We start from the raw sequence: 15,112 nt of genomic DNA, 5'->3' as shown, positions 1-15,112 counted from the left end.
TAGCCTCTATTTCACCGATGAGATCTTTGTTTCCCTAGCCCCCTCCCCTCTCTCCCTAGCGTAGGGTAGCAAACCGGATCTTCCCCTCTGGTTAAACTCCCTGCCTTTCCCCTTTCCTCTCTCTCTCTCTCTTTGTTTCCCTAGTGGGGTGCAGTAGAGGTACAGCATCACGCTGCCGCAGTCGCAGTTATGGGCTGGAATCGTCGTACTCTCGCCGTCCCCGGCAAATTCCTGCTGAGACTTTTGAAGTCAGTGACAGGTCAACGATGCAACGTCAAATGTCTCTCAAAGGGAACGTGTGCGCCAGCGAAGTACCTCCAGTGATTCTACTACCTGTCCGCCCTTTTCCCTGCTGTCCACGTCTTTGCCTTTCTCAGGTGCTGCTGTGTCGTGAACCCTGGCGTAACGGCGCTGTTCGACCTTTTGTAGGGCACCTCGATGGCTTCCTCGTCCGCGGGCGAGGGGGCCATCGAGGTAAACTAGGCTTTTTCAATGCGCTTGCCAAGCTGTACGTAAGTATGGCGTCTCCGGAATCTAGGCGAGACCAGACATGCTCGCTCCTAAGTGCTTATCGGTGCTTACCGAATGCTTCGCATGACCACGGCGCGTTCGTTGATGAGCCACTAAATCGTCTGCACCTTATGCCTGTGTGAGCCGTATTTCCTGGGGTCACGGAGGCGCGGTGAGAAGGCGCAGCATGCTTCTGTGGGAACAGCCTCTGCGGCGTCCATGAAATGTCACTGCTTGTTGTGCTGTACCATACTACCGCAACCACATTACGAAGCATCATTTACCAATAGAAACACCCCAGAACTAGGGCCCCAAACATATCGTCGTCAGCTTTGCGTATGTCCGAGACGCACACGGCGTTTCGGGTTTGCCTACTTGCCTCGAAAATTTACGTCAACAAGCAAAGCATTACGGCACCCACTGAAGCGACGGCGCTCGTCTAACAGTAAACCTGACCTGGTTTTGGAGTAACTGGCAACGTTTGCGACAAAAAAATGCTTATGAACGTTATCGTTTTCTGGAAAAGAGAAAGACTGAACATAAGTACCCGCTCTTTGAACGATAATCAATAAATCCCACTGCGGTACATTATGCCCGCAGAAATGCGTTTTAAGGTTTATATTTAGAAGCTCTCTTAGCCTTCACGGCAAGTGTAATTTAACTTCATTTTGGTCTTGATCCCCACCGATCTGCGCCTTAATTGCAGCAGTAGCTTTATTCATTATGCGCTAATGCTACCGTGCAATCTGCTGTGTCTGTGAGGCAAAGCCCGTCTAGCATAATTCTGGACCACAGTTCTGCACTTTTGATAGCAAGTTTCCGCGGTCATCGAGTGAGATGCGTTAATGTTTGCTTGTACGCGCGTGACACAGTGCTTGTTAAATTCGTATGTCTATGTTTACAAGTTTGTACGACCGATAAAACTACTATCCTTGCTTCGTATAGCTGTCCACTAATTTGCTATCGCAATCGGTGCTTCTGGCGAAACTGGGACTTTTTTGATAAGCGCGCGTCTTATCGAGGCGCGAGTGACGCGCTATCTATCCGCTCGGCTTCGAACCGACCGAGAAGCCAAGAAGACGCACCCTCAAGCTCCGCCCAATCGTCTGTATCGCGGTGCGAGGAAAGCACGGAGGAAGGAAACTAAGGAGAGGCCCTACCCCCTCCGCGCGCTAGGAGAAAAGTGTGGCGGAAATGACGTAGTAGGTTCTCATTTTTTTTGCTGCTTTTTTATTTTTTTTTGTTGTATGGCCACGCCTTTTGGGCCACAATGGCGGCGTTGTTATGGTTTTGAGCGCTCACACGTGTTGCTCTGGTAGGTTTCGGGCCGTGGCAAAGGCGCTGAGTGGGCGGGTTTGCGTTAGTCACCGTGTCTTGTTGCGCTGTGTTACCTGCACCGTGCTCTGCCAGATGTTGCGCGAGCGCGCATGCTCCGCGCGCGACACCACGCGCAGCGCGGCGTGGTTTCGCGAAAGATGTAAACAAGAGAGGAGGGTGGCCCAAAAGGCGGAGCATCGCCATGAGCAACGCCAAATTCCGGCTTCACTTTTGCTTCACAAAGTGTGACGTCAGGGCCTCTCCTTAGTTTCCTTCCTCCGTGGAGGAAAGCGTTCTACGTTCAGCTGCAGGCGTGAGCGTAGTGCGCATGCGCACCAGCGCTACCGCTAATGGTGTATCCACACGACGGACGGCTCCGCGCAAATCTGTGCCGCGGACGCTTATTCCGCCGCCCGTCCGGCTGCGAAGCGCATGCAGACGACGGACGGACTGAGTAGACGACCGCGCCGGAAAAATAAAGATGGCGGCTACGCCCGAAGCGACTGCCGTCCGCCTCGAACCTGTCAAGTCGTTGTCGTCCACTGCGTAGCCCGTAACTTTCAAACTGAGGATTGTATTTGGTTTAAATTTGTGTCCAGAAGCTTCGACAGCAATGTATTCGTGATGAGTGGACACCGTTTCCGAAAGCGCTACTCAGATTCTCGGCGTGTAGGCTTAGAGTGGCTGTATTGGCTGAACATGGCCTCGAAGATGTTGCGGCGGCCCGGGCGGATCTCAGTGGCCGTATGTTAATATAATTGCGTGTTTTTACTCACTCTAGATGGCGCCATCGGTGTAACAACGACTTTGTCTTAGGTGTTTTCACTCTGAATGAAAATGGAGATCGAAAGGAAACGACGGTTGGCCGCAATGACTGTTGTTTTGTCCGAATTGGACACGAGTGGTGTCAGCAGCGATGAAGCTGTTTCAGAAAGATCCCAAAGCCGCGCTTGTTGCCAGACTGTAGAGCGTGCTAGGCTAAATCCGCAGCATTCGACCCCCAAAATCCGGATGCGAAAAATAGCTCGGCATTTTCCGTCCGTGGGGGTCGCGGACGACGCGCGGACGGCACAAATCCGTGACGCGTAGTCACGTGATGCGCAGTCCGTCGCGAAAAAGACGGATTTCGTCCGTCGTGTGGATCCACCATAAACGGTTGAGCGCAAATTGCTACCATACACCGGTCTGAAGGGAGTACACTGTAGATGATCAGGTATAACTCTCCATTGTTTGCACAAACAAAGTCTGAGAGGAGCGGACAGCGAGCGCTCAGCTAAATGTCCCCATTTTCAGCTCTGTGAACTGACGCTTAGCGGGTTTTTTTTTTGTTGTTGTTGTTGTTGTTCAATGCAGATCATGCGCCTTGCTGGCGCACATGTTCATGTAACGTCTACTACAACACGTCTGCTATAACAAGCACCAGAGAACATCTTGCGTTGTAGCTTGAGCTTGACTTTAGCTTCCAAACTTTTTCTAACGGAACGTCCTCACTATTAGATGCAAAACACCACTAATGTCATACGCTGCACTGAAAATACGTAATCTACCTTTATTATGTCGCTCTAACACAATAAAAGCGAGCTTGCTTTATATTTATTTAACAACTCCAATCGTGACTGGCAGGTGGTGCAGAAAAGTGCTCCGCTCGAGCAGGCGAACGATCACCGAGCTGAAACTCTTTTCACGTGCGACGCTCTGCTGGCGACTGCGAGCGGAGCCGAACGTAAACTCGCCGAGCTAAAAGTCTAATCTTTCTTTGTTGCACGCTCGGCGGAACAAGAGCCGTCCTATTCGCATTTTATATGGACGCATTCTATCGCCGCTCTGGATAGCCAATCGAAGTAAACGGCGAGTATGACCCACACGTGGCATGAGTGCCTTAGTGAATTCTTCCGTTTTTCTCCGCTCGCCTGCAATCCGAAAACGGAAAGAAACGTACAATGGGGTGGAGAATGCGAAATCAAGGCATTTTTTTTTTCTCGCATCGCGACGCGGCGCCGCCCAACATGCGGACGACGAGCGAGCTTAAATTGCATTTCTAGCGCTTCACTGTGCCAAAACCAAGATTTAATTGGGCGCGCCGTTGTGAGGGGCTCTTGAATTAATTTCGAACACCCGGGGTTCTTCAACGTGCAGCCAATGCACGGTACACGGGCATTTTTTTTTTCATTTCAAACCCCAATGAAAAGAGGCCGCCGTGGCCGGGATTCGATCCCGCGCCTTTGGGCTGAGTTGCCAACGCCATAGCCACTACGGCGGGCAACGAGCAAGCTTAACAACGAGGCTGTCTGCCATGCGTTCGTGTTTTCGCTTTAATAAAAATGACGATAGTACCATCAGCCCGCTGAAGATGTATACATCGCTGTGTAACGACGACCACACACACTGTAAATACGGAACATATCATGCGTCTTTTTCTTTTAACTCGTACATATTTTCGTTTTTTTTTAAAAATCACATGGAGCTTATATTGCAATTTGCCCTGGGGGGGGGGGGGGGGGGGGGGGATTACCTGCAGAGGCGAACATAACTCGTGCGAAAATTTGCGCTGTCCAGGTAGCTAATTCAAGATTCAAAAGTTGATTTTAATAAATCGTATCGCTATACATTTTCAAACTGCAAAATTGAAGCCGAACAGTATAGCCGTGCTTGCTTGGCATAAAGCCGAAGAACAGTAGCACTTTCTATACATCAGTCCTTAAAATGTACTACTAAATACATTAGCGGCAGTTTCCCAGAAGCCTACTTCTAGCACTTCGGAACGAACTTAACTGGAACGCCAATGCATCTTTTTGGTCTATCTTGAGGACGGATTGCGACATCTGCCCTAAAGTAAATTTCTAAAAGTAATTTTTGAACATTTAGTTGTGTGGACATCGCGATTTTTCATACAGGTAATTTGAACCTTTTCCGGAAATCCACCTGAAAATTCGTATCAGCGCTAACTGTCAAAGCTGATGTTTAATCTGTTCGTACTCGGAAAAAAAAAAAAAGAAAGGAGATATGTCGCTTGGGGAGAACGCATATGAAGGTGTCCAAATCCATGTGACTAAGTGAGTACAGGTCATGATCTAAGACTTCGACACATTAACATTTGTTTGTTACTTTCCTTGCGCAAATATTATTCACTTCGAAGAAAATTCATATAAGAGAAATATTACTCGCGAGGGTTGCGCTAATATCACCACACTTTAATTTTCACGACAGTAGTTTGCGTTCGGCAGTCTGATGGATGTAGTAAACCACGCGTCACAACTAAATGGCCACTCGCTATTCATCGAAGGGCAAGCCTTCACTGTCGGCAGTGCACACAAAACTAGATTTCCGTTTCCAGGCACTTAACACTTCCCATAAGCAGCTCCTGGGACGAGCTAAGCTGTCTCTGGCATTCTGCCTCGTCACTAGAAAATGTGTCGCTTTTGGACGAAACGCTGGCCGCCCAGTCTGCCATCAGCGGCTGTTTGTCCATCACAAGGCCGTCCTCCTTGGGCGTGTACAAGCGGAACTGCTGGCCGCTCGTCGCCGGCTTCGGGAGCGGCACCGGCGGCAGCCCCACGGTATTGCACCTGTGCAGGTCCTCGGGCCCAACCGGCTCTGCGTACGACGCCATGGACGTGTTGAGCGGCGTCTCCGGCGCTGGCGCCGTGGTTCGGCTAGACTTGCCGTAGGAACTGGAACTGCTGTCCAGCAGGGTGAGCTTGGCGCCACCGTCCTGCAGAAAAAAGTCCGGCACAGACTTGTGCTGAAGCCTCTGCTTGCCGTCCTCTGGCACCTGGTCCCGCAGCGAACCTCGAGGCTTCTGCTCGGTCGGCTTCAGGCGAACGCGGCTCAAGTCGTCTTGGCTCTGAGACGACGCACCGGCCGCGGGCGCACGCTGAACCATGCCCGGCAGCGCGATGCCGGTCACCTTGCGCGGCACCGGCGGTTTCCTGGCCACTGGGTCCTCGCGCTGCCGCAGGTGCGCGATGCCCACGCGCACGGGCTCCTCGCTCAGGATGTTGTGGCAGCTGACCGCCAGCCGAGGCTCCATCTGCGGCGTTTCGGGACGCGCCGGTGCGGTCCGCTGCTGGGGAGGACGCGTTGCGGAGTCGAACGACGATTCGTCGTCCAGGTCCGAAACCGATTTCGACGTTTGCTTGAACGCCGTCAACGGTATCCTTCCGCGCCCTTTGACAGAAGGCTTCGTCTCCTCCGGCGCAAAGACGCCGTCATCCTCCTGAAATCCCAACGAGGCGAAGTCCCCGACGCTCGCCGGTGATTTGGGAAGTTTGCCGTTCTTCGCCTTCGCTTTTCGAAGGCTGTCGGGTTGCGATCGGTGGGCAGCGGGGATTTCCGCCACCTTCGGCGGCTCCGGGAAAACAGCATCATCCCGAGCGAGCTTCGCCTTCGTCGTCCTCGGCGAGCTTGTCACGGGTTTCTGCTGCGCCTTCTTGGGGTTCGACGCGTCGATGGAAGCATTGTGAAAGAACTCGCCCTTCTCGAGCGCAATGTTTAACAGTCCGTCGCTGGGCCGCGAAGAAGGTGCCGAGCCGTTCAGCTCTTCCCGCGAGCCCACGGACGCTTCCTTGAATTCAGTGGCCAAGCTGCCCTTGACTCCGTTCGACGTTGGCGCGGCAAACTTCCGTTGGGCATCCTTGGAGGACGGCGGCCTGCGCCTGGAGCAAACACAGGCCGACAACGAGACAAAGATGATTCCGAGCACAATAGCCGACCCGGACGCGAGAGCCAGGTAGAAGAGGATGTCGGGGTAGTTGACGATGAATCCGCCCGCGACGGCGCCAGCTATGATGAGGAGCATGCCAGTCAGGTAGAGCAGTATGACGCACACTCGTGAGCACCCTCGCTCCATTCCCGGCCTTGGTGAAGCCATGGTGGAACCTGGAAACAACAGCGGACAATAGTAAATTGAGACGGCACGTCGGAGGACTCTTGTCAAGTGGAACCTGCCACAGTGTTTTCCTTAATTCTCTCGATTTCAAAGCCATGCATGAGCATCTAAATAACGCTCAAATGTCGTCAGGTAATCGCTCGTTCATTGCGAAAAACAGTAATGCCCAGAAAACAGGCTTTGAACGTCCGTAACGTCAGGCTGCACTGCAACTACGAAAGTACGTTTGAATGAAACAAGCGAAAATGCCTAGTTATTAATCGGTATACCGAGTTAACTGCATTGCGTTGTGAATTAGGGATGTAAAATGTAAGTCGGATTTGCACCTTTTGAAAAAATAAGTGAAAGAAAAAAGGACTAAGTCCTTTTTTTCTCCTATGTATGTCACCGCTAAAGCATTGTCACATCACATATATGTTTCCGCCTGAAAATTAACAGCATGTGCATCATCGATGACTTTTTTTATCTCTTGTCGTAGACCTTAATGCCTTTATTCGGTTCAGCAATATGCCACAATTGGCAAGGCAAAATAAATATGCGACATAATGTACCACGCAATAATACAAACAGGAAACAGCGTCCGCCAAGCATATACACACACCTGATGTAAGTATAATGACTATATGAACGGGCGGAAATGCCTTACAGCTTATATAATTTTTTAACGATATACTACCTTTGTACGTTCTGTCTACGACGCTATCTTGTACTTATATGCAGTTCACTCCTTCCGAAAGATATCGATATGCACAGTTGTAACTGTTGAGATGCCGAAACTTATGCGGTACTGCAATCACCCGAGACGAAAGGATCCGTCCCCTGAAAGATGAAACAAGCCAGCAGAGAGACTCGCATTTGGTATAGCTGCTCGATATCTTCAAACAACGATTACCACTGTTTAGGTAACTATACTGTACCCACCACTTTAGAGTACAGTTTTCCTTCATGCAACACTGCGAACTCAAGAGGTACTTTTTCAGTTTTCCTCTCCGAGCAAGTTGTTTTGTTCTGTAGAAAGGGAAGCTATAAAAGAAAAGAACTAGATCATAAAAAAAGCAGTGGCCCGAGTGCCTGTTCAAATTTCGTGCGTAGTTGAAGAGCGCACTAGTTTTCCCTCCCTCAATGACCGCAATCCGGCTATGCAGTACGCAAGAAATAAGAGATTACTCTGCTTGCTTTTTTTGTTTAATGTCGTTCTACTTTTAACGGCGCAGTCTGTTGACTCGCGCATCGCGGCGTATTTCGGTCGGTCGCTTTCATGAAAAAATACGCCTAACAAGTGAGAACAAGGATGACGGGTTTAATAAAAGACATCAAAGGAGCACCGGCCAACCTCTATACGCCAACGCGAAATGGCGCATAAACAAAAGTCTCCCCAAGTAAGGTGCGCTCGCTTTTTCTGAAATCTTACGATTTCCAGAAGAGCTGGCTCAGTGGCTATGGAGTGGTGCTGCTGAGGACGAAGGTTCGATTCCCGGTGGCGTTTACGGGATGTTAACAAACCTCGTAATGTATTTTAAATCCCATTACTTAATTGCAAGGGGAAGGGAATATGAGAGTTCTCGTCAGAAGACCTACTATATCATAATAATATCATAAGAATATAAGATAATAAAAAGCGCGACTAAATCAACCACCCCAGCCATGTGTTGTTGATAAAGTGGAAAAGGAGACTTGCACGGCCAAAATCTATCGGTACAATCCGCCGCTTATAGCGCGTGGAGAGATCTGCCCAGGCATTTGATCCTCTATTTTCCTTTTTGCAGCTCAACAATAGGTGTCGCAGCACTGGTTTTGTTTATCCTCGATAAAACGGCCGTCGCTCCATGGTGTCCGGCCGATCTTGGGAAGTAATGAGCAGACCGAGCCTCACATATCCCTGAAGTAGTCGAGCGGGATGCACCGGACGTGTACACCTGCGACGCCTCGCCTTGTCTGCAGAGCGCGAGATCGGATGGGAAAGAACGTGCTAATTGTGTGCGACTTCATCGAGGCGCACGCTTACATGCCATCTGTCCGCGAGCAGAACCGCGGCTGGCAGTGTGATCACTGAGCCACAACCGCCATCCACAAGCAGCAAAACGTACACGCATATGTGTGCCGGTACGGTTCCGCGCGCACGTCGCAAGGATGCTCGTGGCGCTCTTGGTCAACTCATCTCGAACCCGGCAGGTATCCCCAGTCGAAGCGTGTTTAATCCGGATCTGATCACTCGACCATCTCAGACAAGTGTCAATCCGGTCTGTACGTGGTTACACTTTCGAGTTCATGTGGCGTGTAATTCAATCTTACAAGGAGCGGAGAGAACAGACGTAGTAACGAGAAGCATGGAGCACACAAGTACAGCTCGGCCAGCAAGTTAAAATTCGTATGGAATGCGTTTCCTTTCGCGGCCATCTTTTTTTTTCGTTTCTTTTAAAATTCCAGGCCGACGCTTTTCACGCACACACCACCAGCCTGCGTGGCCGAGGGCTTCCATCAAACGGCGCTTTCGGAGCGTGCATACGGCCGCAAACGAAGATGCGCCAAGTCGTTTCCAAGTCATTTTTCACTCGGATTCATTAAGCCCTTCGCGGTGAGCTCACGCAGTAAGTTTCCCGATCCCGTCTATCGAAAAATGTTTTCATAAGCCGGCCCATTACAGCGCAGCGCGGCGATTGAAGTGCTCTGTAGAGCGAACAGGAAAACGAGGGGGAGGGGGGGGGGGCGAGAGCGGCGACGCTTAAAAGGGAGCGCTTTATGACATCGTCTCGGAACTGCTAGCAAATCACCTCAACGTTCCTCTGGCAATTTTTTTAACCAAGAAAGGCGCGCGACGGGCGCACGCCGAGAGGCTTGCAGTCCCAAGTAGCAAAGACAAACGAAACTTCGAATACACATAATTTATCCTGCCAGTTGCTTATATTTTACCCTGCACAGCTCTCGCCGATGATATTTGCTTCATCTGGGCGTCCGGTGTGACACGGCCACAAGTGCGCGCTAGAATACAGAAAGCAGCAACCCAGACAACGGCATAGCTTCGCCGACAGTCTGACAATATCTGCGGGAAAATGTGCACTATAGTGGCTATAACACGAAAACCGATGTCTTTCTACACGGTGTGCATCGATGGCCAGTCACTTGCGTATAAGAAAGCTCACAGGTTCTTAGGCGTTATTGTGGACCGTGACCTAGCGTGGAGTCCCGGAGTCCCCACGTCTCCTACATGAAGTTAAAATCTCATTTGTATAGAGAATATGTTTAAATTCGTAGCTGGAAAATCATGGGGCCATCCGTGCGCTCCATGTTACGGCTATACACGTCACCTTTTCTCGGATTTCTGCGATACAGTCTTTCTGTCTTGTCCAACACAGGCAAGACTAATAATGTCCTTGCAGTACAGAGTGTACAAGCCAAAGCACTTCGGACATGTCTTGGCCTTCCCAGATGTTCTTCGAAAGCTGTAACGATTGTCATTGCACGCGAACACCCGATCACCACTCATATCAAGGGTGAGACGCTAAGAGCGCACGTTCGAGGCCTTTCACGGTTGCTATCACGCCATTTCGTCGATTTGACAGTGCGAGGACCACATGCTAGATTCTGTGGTATTGTGACAGCGCCGTGACTCGATACCACCTGGCTTCAAGCCTGCGAAACGCCCAACATCGGCATTGTGGTATCTCCGGCTAATTCACCTGTGCCTCTCAGTTCCTGGAATTGTTAAGGTAGACTTGTCACCGCTAGCCCTGAAGCAGTTGTGTCTGCTCCTCTTCAACTAGTCTTATTTTGACGGGATACAAATTTACACGGACGGTTCCACGAATTCCAACAGCTCTAGCAGAGATATACTTGTTCCGTCGCACGCCGTCTCTTTGCAATTTAAATATTCGCACAATACCACGTCTACAGCAGCAGATCTTGCGGCTCTTCAAGGTGCACTCAATTATGTGCTCCAGCAGCCAGCGAAATGTTGGACAACCTTCTGCGATTCCAAAGCAGCCTACAACCTCTGAAGTTTGCCCTACGTCATGGGTAGGGCTCCATGTTTTCAGAGTTTATTTTTCTTGAAATTCGGAGGGTGTTTTTCGGAGTTTATTTTTCGGCGGAGATTCGGCGTTTATCGGAGTTTGTTTCTCGCAAATCCCCGATTCTCGAAAATTCGGTGGATTATTCTCAGTACTCCAAAGTCTTAGATGAAATGATACCAGAACACGAAAACATCAGAACACACAAAGCGATCTTTAGTTGCCCGGAAGGTTTGAACGCACAAAGGCATACACACACAAGCACAAATAGTTGAATACAAAACACCTATATATGTATACATTTGTGCGTATTACAACCATAAAGCTTGTTGTAATAGACGCAAGCATACTTTACGAGGTTGTTGTTACTTATGGAAGCACGCTCCTTTCGATTGATTATTCTCAGCTTTGAAAATGCCCTTTCAACGTTTGCGCTAGAAACAGGGTGAGCCAGAAGACTCAGCGGGTAGCGAGAAAGCACTGGCCACTGAACAGTGTGAAGTCTCCGAAACCACGGGGGTTCAGCAATCTTATTTATTTCATAGCTCTGATAGCTCGCAAAATCACCCATGAGCTGGCTCATGTCATCAGTTTCAAGAAACACTTGACTTGAAAACCGGCGCATAGGTTTCGAACGCGCGAGTTGCCTCGTGCTTCACATTTGGATTCACAATTTGAACACTGTACCAAAACGATTCACTGGTGTACTGGAGTGCATCGCAAAGGTTCCTCTCAAATGTCTGTCTCCACTTTTCAGCGACAGCAGCGTAGTATCCATGGAAGTCTGCGACAGTCGTTGAGCGGTTATTCTCGTCAAGGAGATCCAACAGACTTGCGACATCTGATGTGAAGACCTCAGGTGGGTCACGCCATTGACTGAGGAGCGCATGTAAACGAACCCCCAGTATATGGTAAACCTGGTGCACCAGGGTACTCTCTGCATCAAGTTCCTTAATGATTGAGAGCCCAGCACACGAATTCGTCTTAAGAAACCTCAGCTTAATCAGCAGGTCGTGCACAACTTCAGGATGTGAAACAAGAGTTTTGAGCTTCTCACACTTGTTTCCCTTGGCACAGTCGCTTCTCAAGACAGAAAATGGCACGCCTGTAGTCGAGAACAGCTCCTAGGGCTTCATAAAAAGAGAACCACCTAGTCGGACAGTCTTCAGCGACTTGATGGCTATGCCCATGGCCCCACCCCGCACGCAAGACCAAACTTACGGCGCAGCTCCCGCGACGACTTGAACAGGGCAGGAAAATGTACAAAATCGTGAACTACCTTAAATGAGCTCGTCTTAATTCCGTCCTCCAGAGCGTTGTCAAGTAGGCGGCACGGATGTTTGAAATGAAGTGCCTTGAAATCGGGGCTGGAGAGTTGCAAGTCCTTGTGAAGCTTCTGCACGTAGGAAGCTGAATCGAAGCACAACACAGCTACGTCGGCTAAGGCCTTTCCAACCTTCTGAAGAGCGGTTTGTATCAACATGCCAATTGATACTGCGTTACACTGCTGAACCACTTGCAAGTCTATCATGAGGGCCCTACGTCCAGGAAGCTCGTCGTCGTAGAAGGTTGCAAGCACCGCCACTGCCGGACGTCCACAGAGTTCCGGCGAGTCGTCGATGGTGATTGAAATGGGCCGGTCTTTCATCGAAGAGCTTATTATCGCAATGTCTTTCACACTGACCTCATGTAGGTATTTCCGATATAGTTGATCACTACCTGGCATCGTGCGTGCCGCCGGACACTTGCTTCGAAAGCGGCTGCCGAGAGGTTCATCAGCCTGGTGCAGTGGAATCCCAGCATGACAGAGTGCACGGCAAAACTGCTGCGTTATGACATCCGCGTCTAGTCTACTGGATCGGGCCCGTGTGATGCATTCTTCTAGCGAGCTTTGCTATGACGAGTTGTCTAAGGGATAGGAACAACAAGACGATGTGAACAAATGGGACTGCGACCATGTGAAGTCTGTTAAAACACCTGGCATAGAAGGAAGCGGGCACAATAAACGGAGAAACCATGTCAGGCTGTACGAAGCATGCTACATACACTCTCACATAGCCGTAAATTCAGAGCCCCAACAGTCAAAAAAGGACATCTGTGTACAGACGGGGCTTCTTCAGCTGGACGTGGTGTTGTGACTGTAGATGCTCTGCAATTCTCAAGGCGCCCTTGCCGTTGACCAATGCTGTAACACGACAAAACTTACAAACAATGACTCCTTCAGGTGGCGTTGACCCTTCAGAATCACTAAACTCCTTAACGTAGGCGCTGGAAAGCTTTCGTTTCCTTCCCATTTTGCTTGCCCAGAATTTCTGTTCCTCGCTACAGAAATGCATCATGAGAGCATGCCAAGCTTTCCGCCAGCAGGCTTTCCGCGCTCAATTGAGTCCCCTGGCCGTCGAGTGCCGCCAGGGGATTGTATATCAAGATGTCTCGCGCTCCCGGGGGCAACAAGCCCTTTGCTAAATGTGCGATGGGTGCGGTCTGCGAGATACTGTTGACGTGAGATAAAGTTTATATCGGCTAGATCGGCCAATGTATCAGTGACGGCTTAGAACGTGCCCATTATCGAAAGGCTTTCGATGGAGAACGGAACAGGGTCACATTGGGCGTTAAAATCTGAGTTTACCGGAAAAATCCGAATTGTGAAAAATTTTACAGGCGAGTCTTTATCGGATTTTTTCGGATTTATCCGAAAACACGGAGCCCTAGCCATGGATTACACAAACAGCTAGTGTACGAAATAAGACACGCTCGTCATCACGCACTCGAGAAAGGACACGACATCGTATTTCAATGGCTGCCGAGCCACTGCGGAATTTTGGAAACAACAGCACAGCTCGGCTCATCAAAAATATCAGCGGGTTTCTATACCACTCAAGAACGGATGCTGCACGGCGACTTCAATTACTTGCTCGCCACATCACACTTCTATGATGGAATTCACTGAGTTTCACCAACTCACGTTTGTACTCTGTCGACCCAAACTTGAGACTTCGCCTGCCACCTGGGCTCTCAAACAATTTTACGGTGTCGCATGTGGTTGGGCGTCGCATTTACAAATCCCTATTCATTCTAATAGGAATGGCCAACAATGCGGCGTGCGATTTGCGCGGGTGCGACGAGACTCTAGAGCACCTTCTTTGTCACTGTCCATCCTTTGACGCTCAACGACGTGCTCTACAAGCTAAGCGCAGCCTGCTAGATAATAGAACGCTCTAGAAAAGATCCTCGGACCATGGCCTATGCATTCTTGCATGCAACAGGGCACAAAAGCCCTTCTGCACTTCTTGAAGGCTACTGGACTGCACGAACGCTTGTGAAAGCGGAAATTCTTCTGCCAGTGACTCTGCCAATGACAGACTCTTCATTAATTTACTTCTCTTATCTATTCTTCCCATCTCCCCCTCCCCAGTGTAGGGTAGCGAACCGGGCACGTCTTTGGTTAACCTCCCTACCTTTCCCTCTCGGTTTCGCTCTCTTTCTCAGAGGCAAATGGTAAAGTTTACTGTGCCAACCACACTGGCTTTCTTGTTATTAGTGTGGCACGCTCCTTGTCGTCCTCTATTTTCTTTTCGTTGTTGTATGACTGATATCACGGGTTGTAACAATTCCACAGAAAGCCCCATGCTGGACTATAATGGTCGAAAGGGGCTGCGCGCTATAGCATGCCCCGAATACGTGCTTAGTGTGCTGTACCTCGTTATTAGCAGCACCACAACATACTCGCCAAGCCACCGCGACGGGTGGGTCGGCCAATACACCCGTCTGTTTGCAATTCTTCCTGACATTCTACATGGCAGTACTGTTGATACTTCGTTCGGCCCGGGCAATAAACGAATAAACGGACTGTTCTTGCCCCCTGGGTTGGGAAGAAGGAAGGCGGGTACATCCTTTGTGCGCGCACCAATTTCGCATGTCTCCGCTCATTGTTATGAAATCCTTTCGCGGAACGCCTTCGGCAGACGTGGCGTAATGAGCCATTCGCCTGGTAGCGCCGTCGCGCTTTTGTGCGCTAAGCTCTGCACGCCAGTAATGCTTTCATTGCGGCCGAAAACAATACGAAGCTCGCCTTTGTTGCTGACAGAAGGGCGGGGAAAGGCTACGCAATTTCGAGCGTGATAGAACAACAATGGCAGCTGCGATATTTCTCCTCGGTCTCTCTCTCTCTCTCTCTCTCTCTTGGTTGCTTCATTTTAGTTAGCAACGACACGATTCATTCCTTTCGGGCAGCAGGAAAAACAATGCGGAGCTCCGCGATGCAAGAACCTCAAACTGGAGCAACGAATGAACTACGAGTATAATGAGACTGGTGTACCGCGCTCATCGGGAACTTTGAGTTAATGTTTGAATTCATTTCTGCAACTGCCATAAGAGCCAAAATACAAGT

At 49.9% G+C, this 15,112-nt stretch overlaps 1 protein-coding gene across 5 annotated transcripts in view; it reads right to left on the bottom strand.

Annotated features, from left to right (window-relative positions):
• Nucleotides 1-4,116: 4,116 nt before the first annotated feature.
• LOC126545415 (uncharacterized) overlaps nt 4,117-15,112 on the bottom strand; it is a 55,139-nt gene continuing 44,143 nt past the window's right edge. For all 5 annotated transcript variants that reach the window (XM_055061575.2, XM_055061572.2, XM_055061574.2 and 2 more), the window contains exon 3: nt 4,117-6,705. In XM_055061575.2, the coding sequence (XP_054917550.1) occupies nt 5,144-6,697 (1,554 nt within the window). In that variant the 5' untranslated portion in view covers nt 6,698-6,705 and the 3' untranslated portion in view covers nt 4,117-5,143. The remainder of the gene's footprint in view (nt 6,706-15,112) is intronic.

Source organism: Dermacentor andersoni, chromosome 1 (genome assembly GCF_023375885.2).
Source record: "Dermacentor andersoni chromosome 1, qqDerAnde1_hic_scaffold, whole genome shotgun sequence".
NCBI classification, from domain to species: Eukaryota; Metazoa; Arthropoda; class Arachnida; order Ixodida; family Ixodidae; genus Dermacentor; species Dermacentor andersoni.
This window is presented reverse-complemented; position numbering and strand designations above follow the sequence as displayed.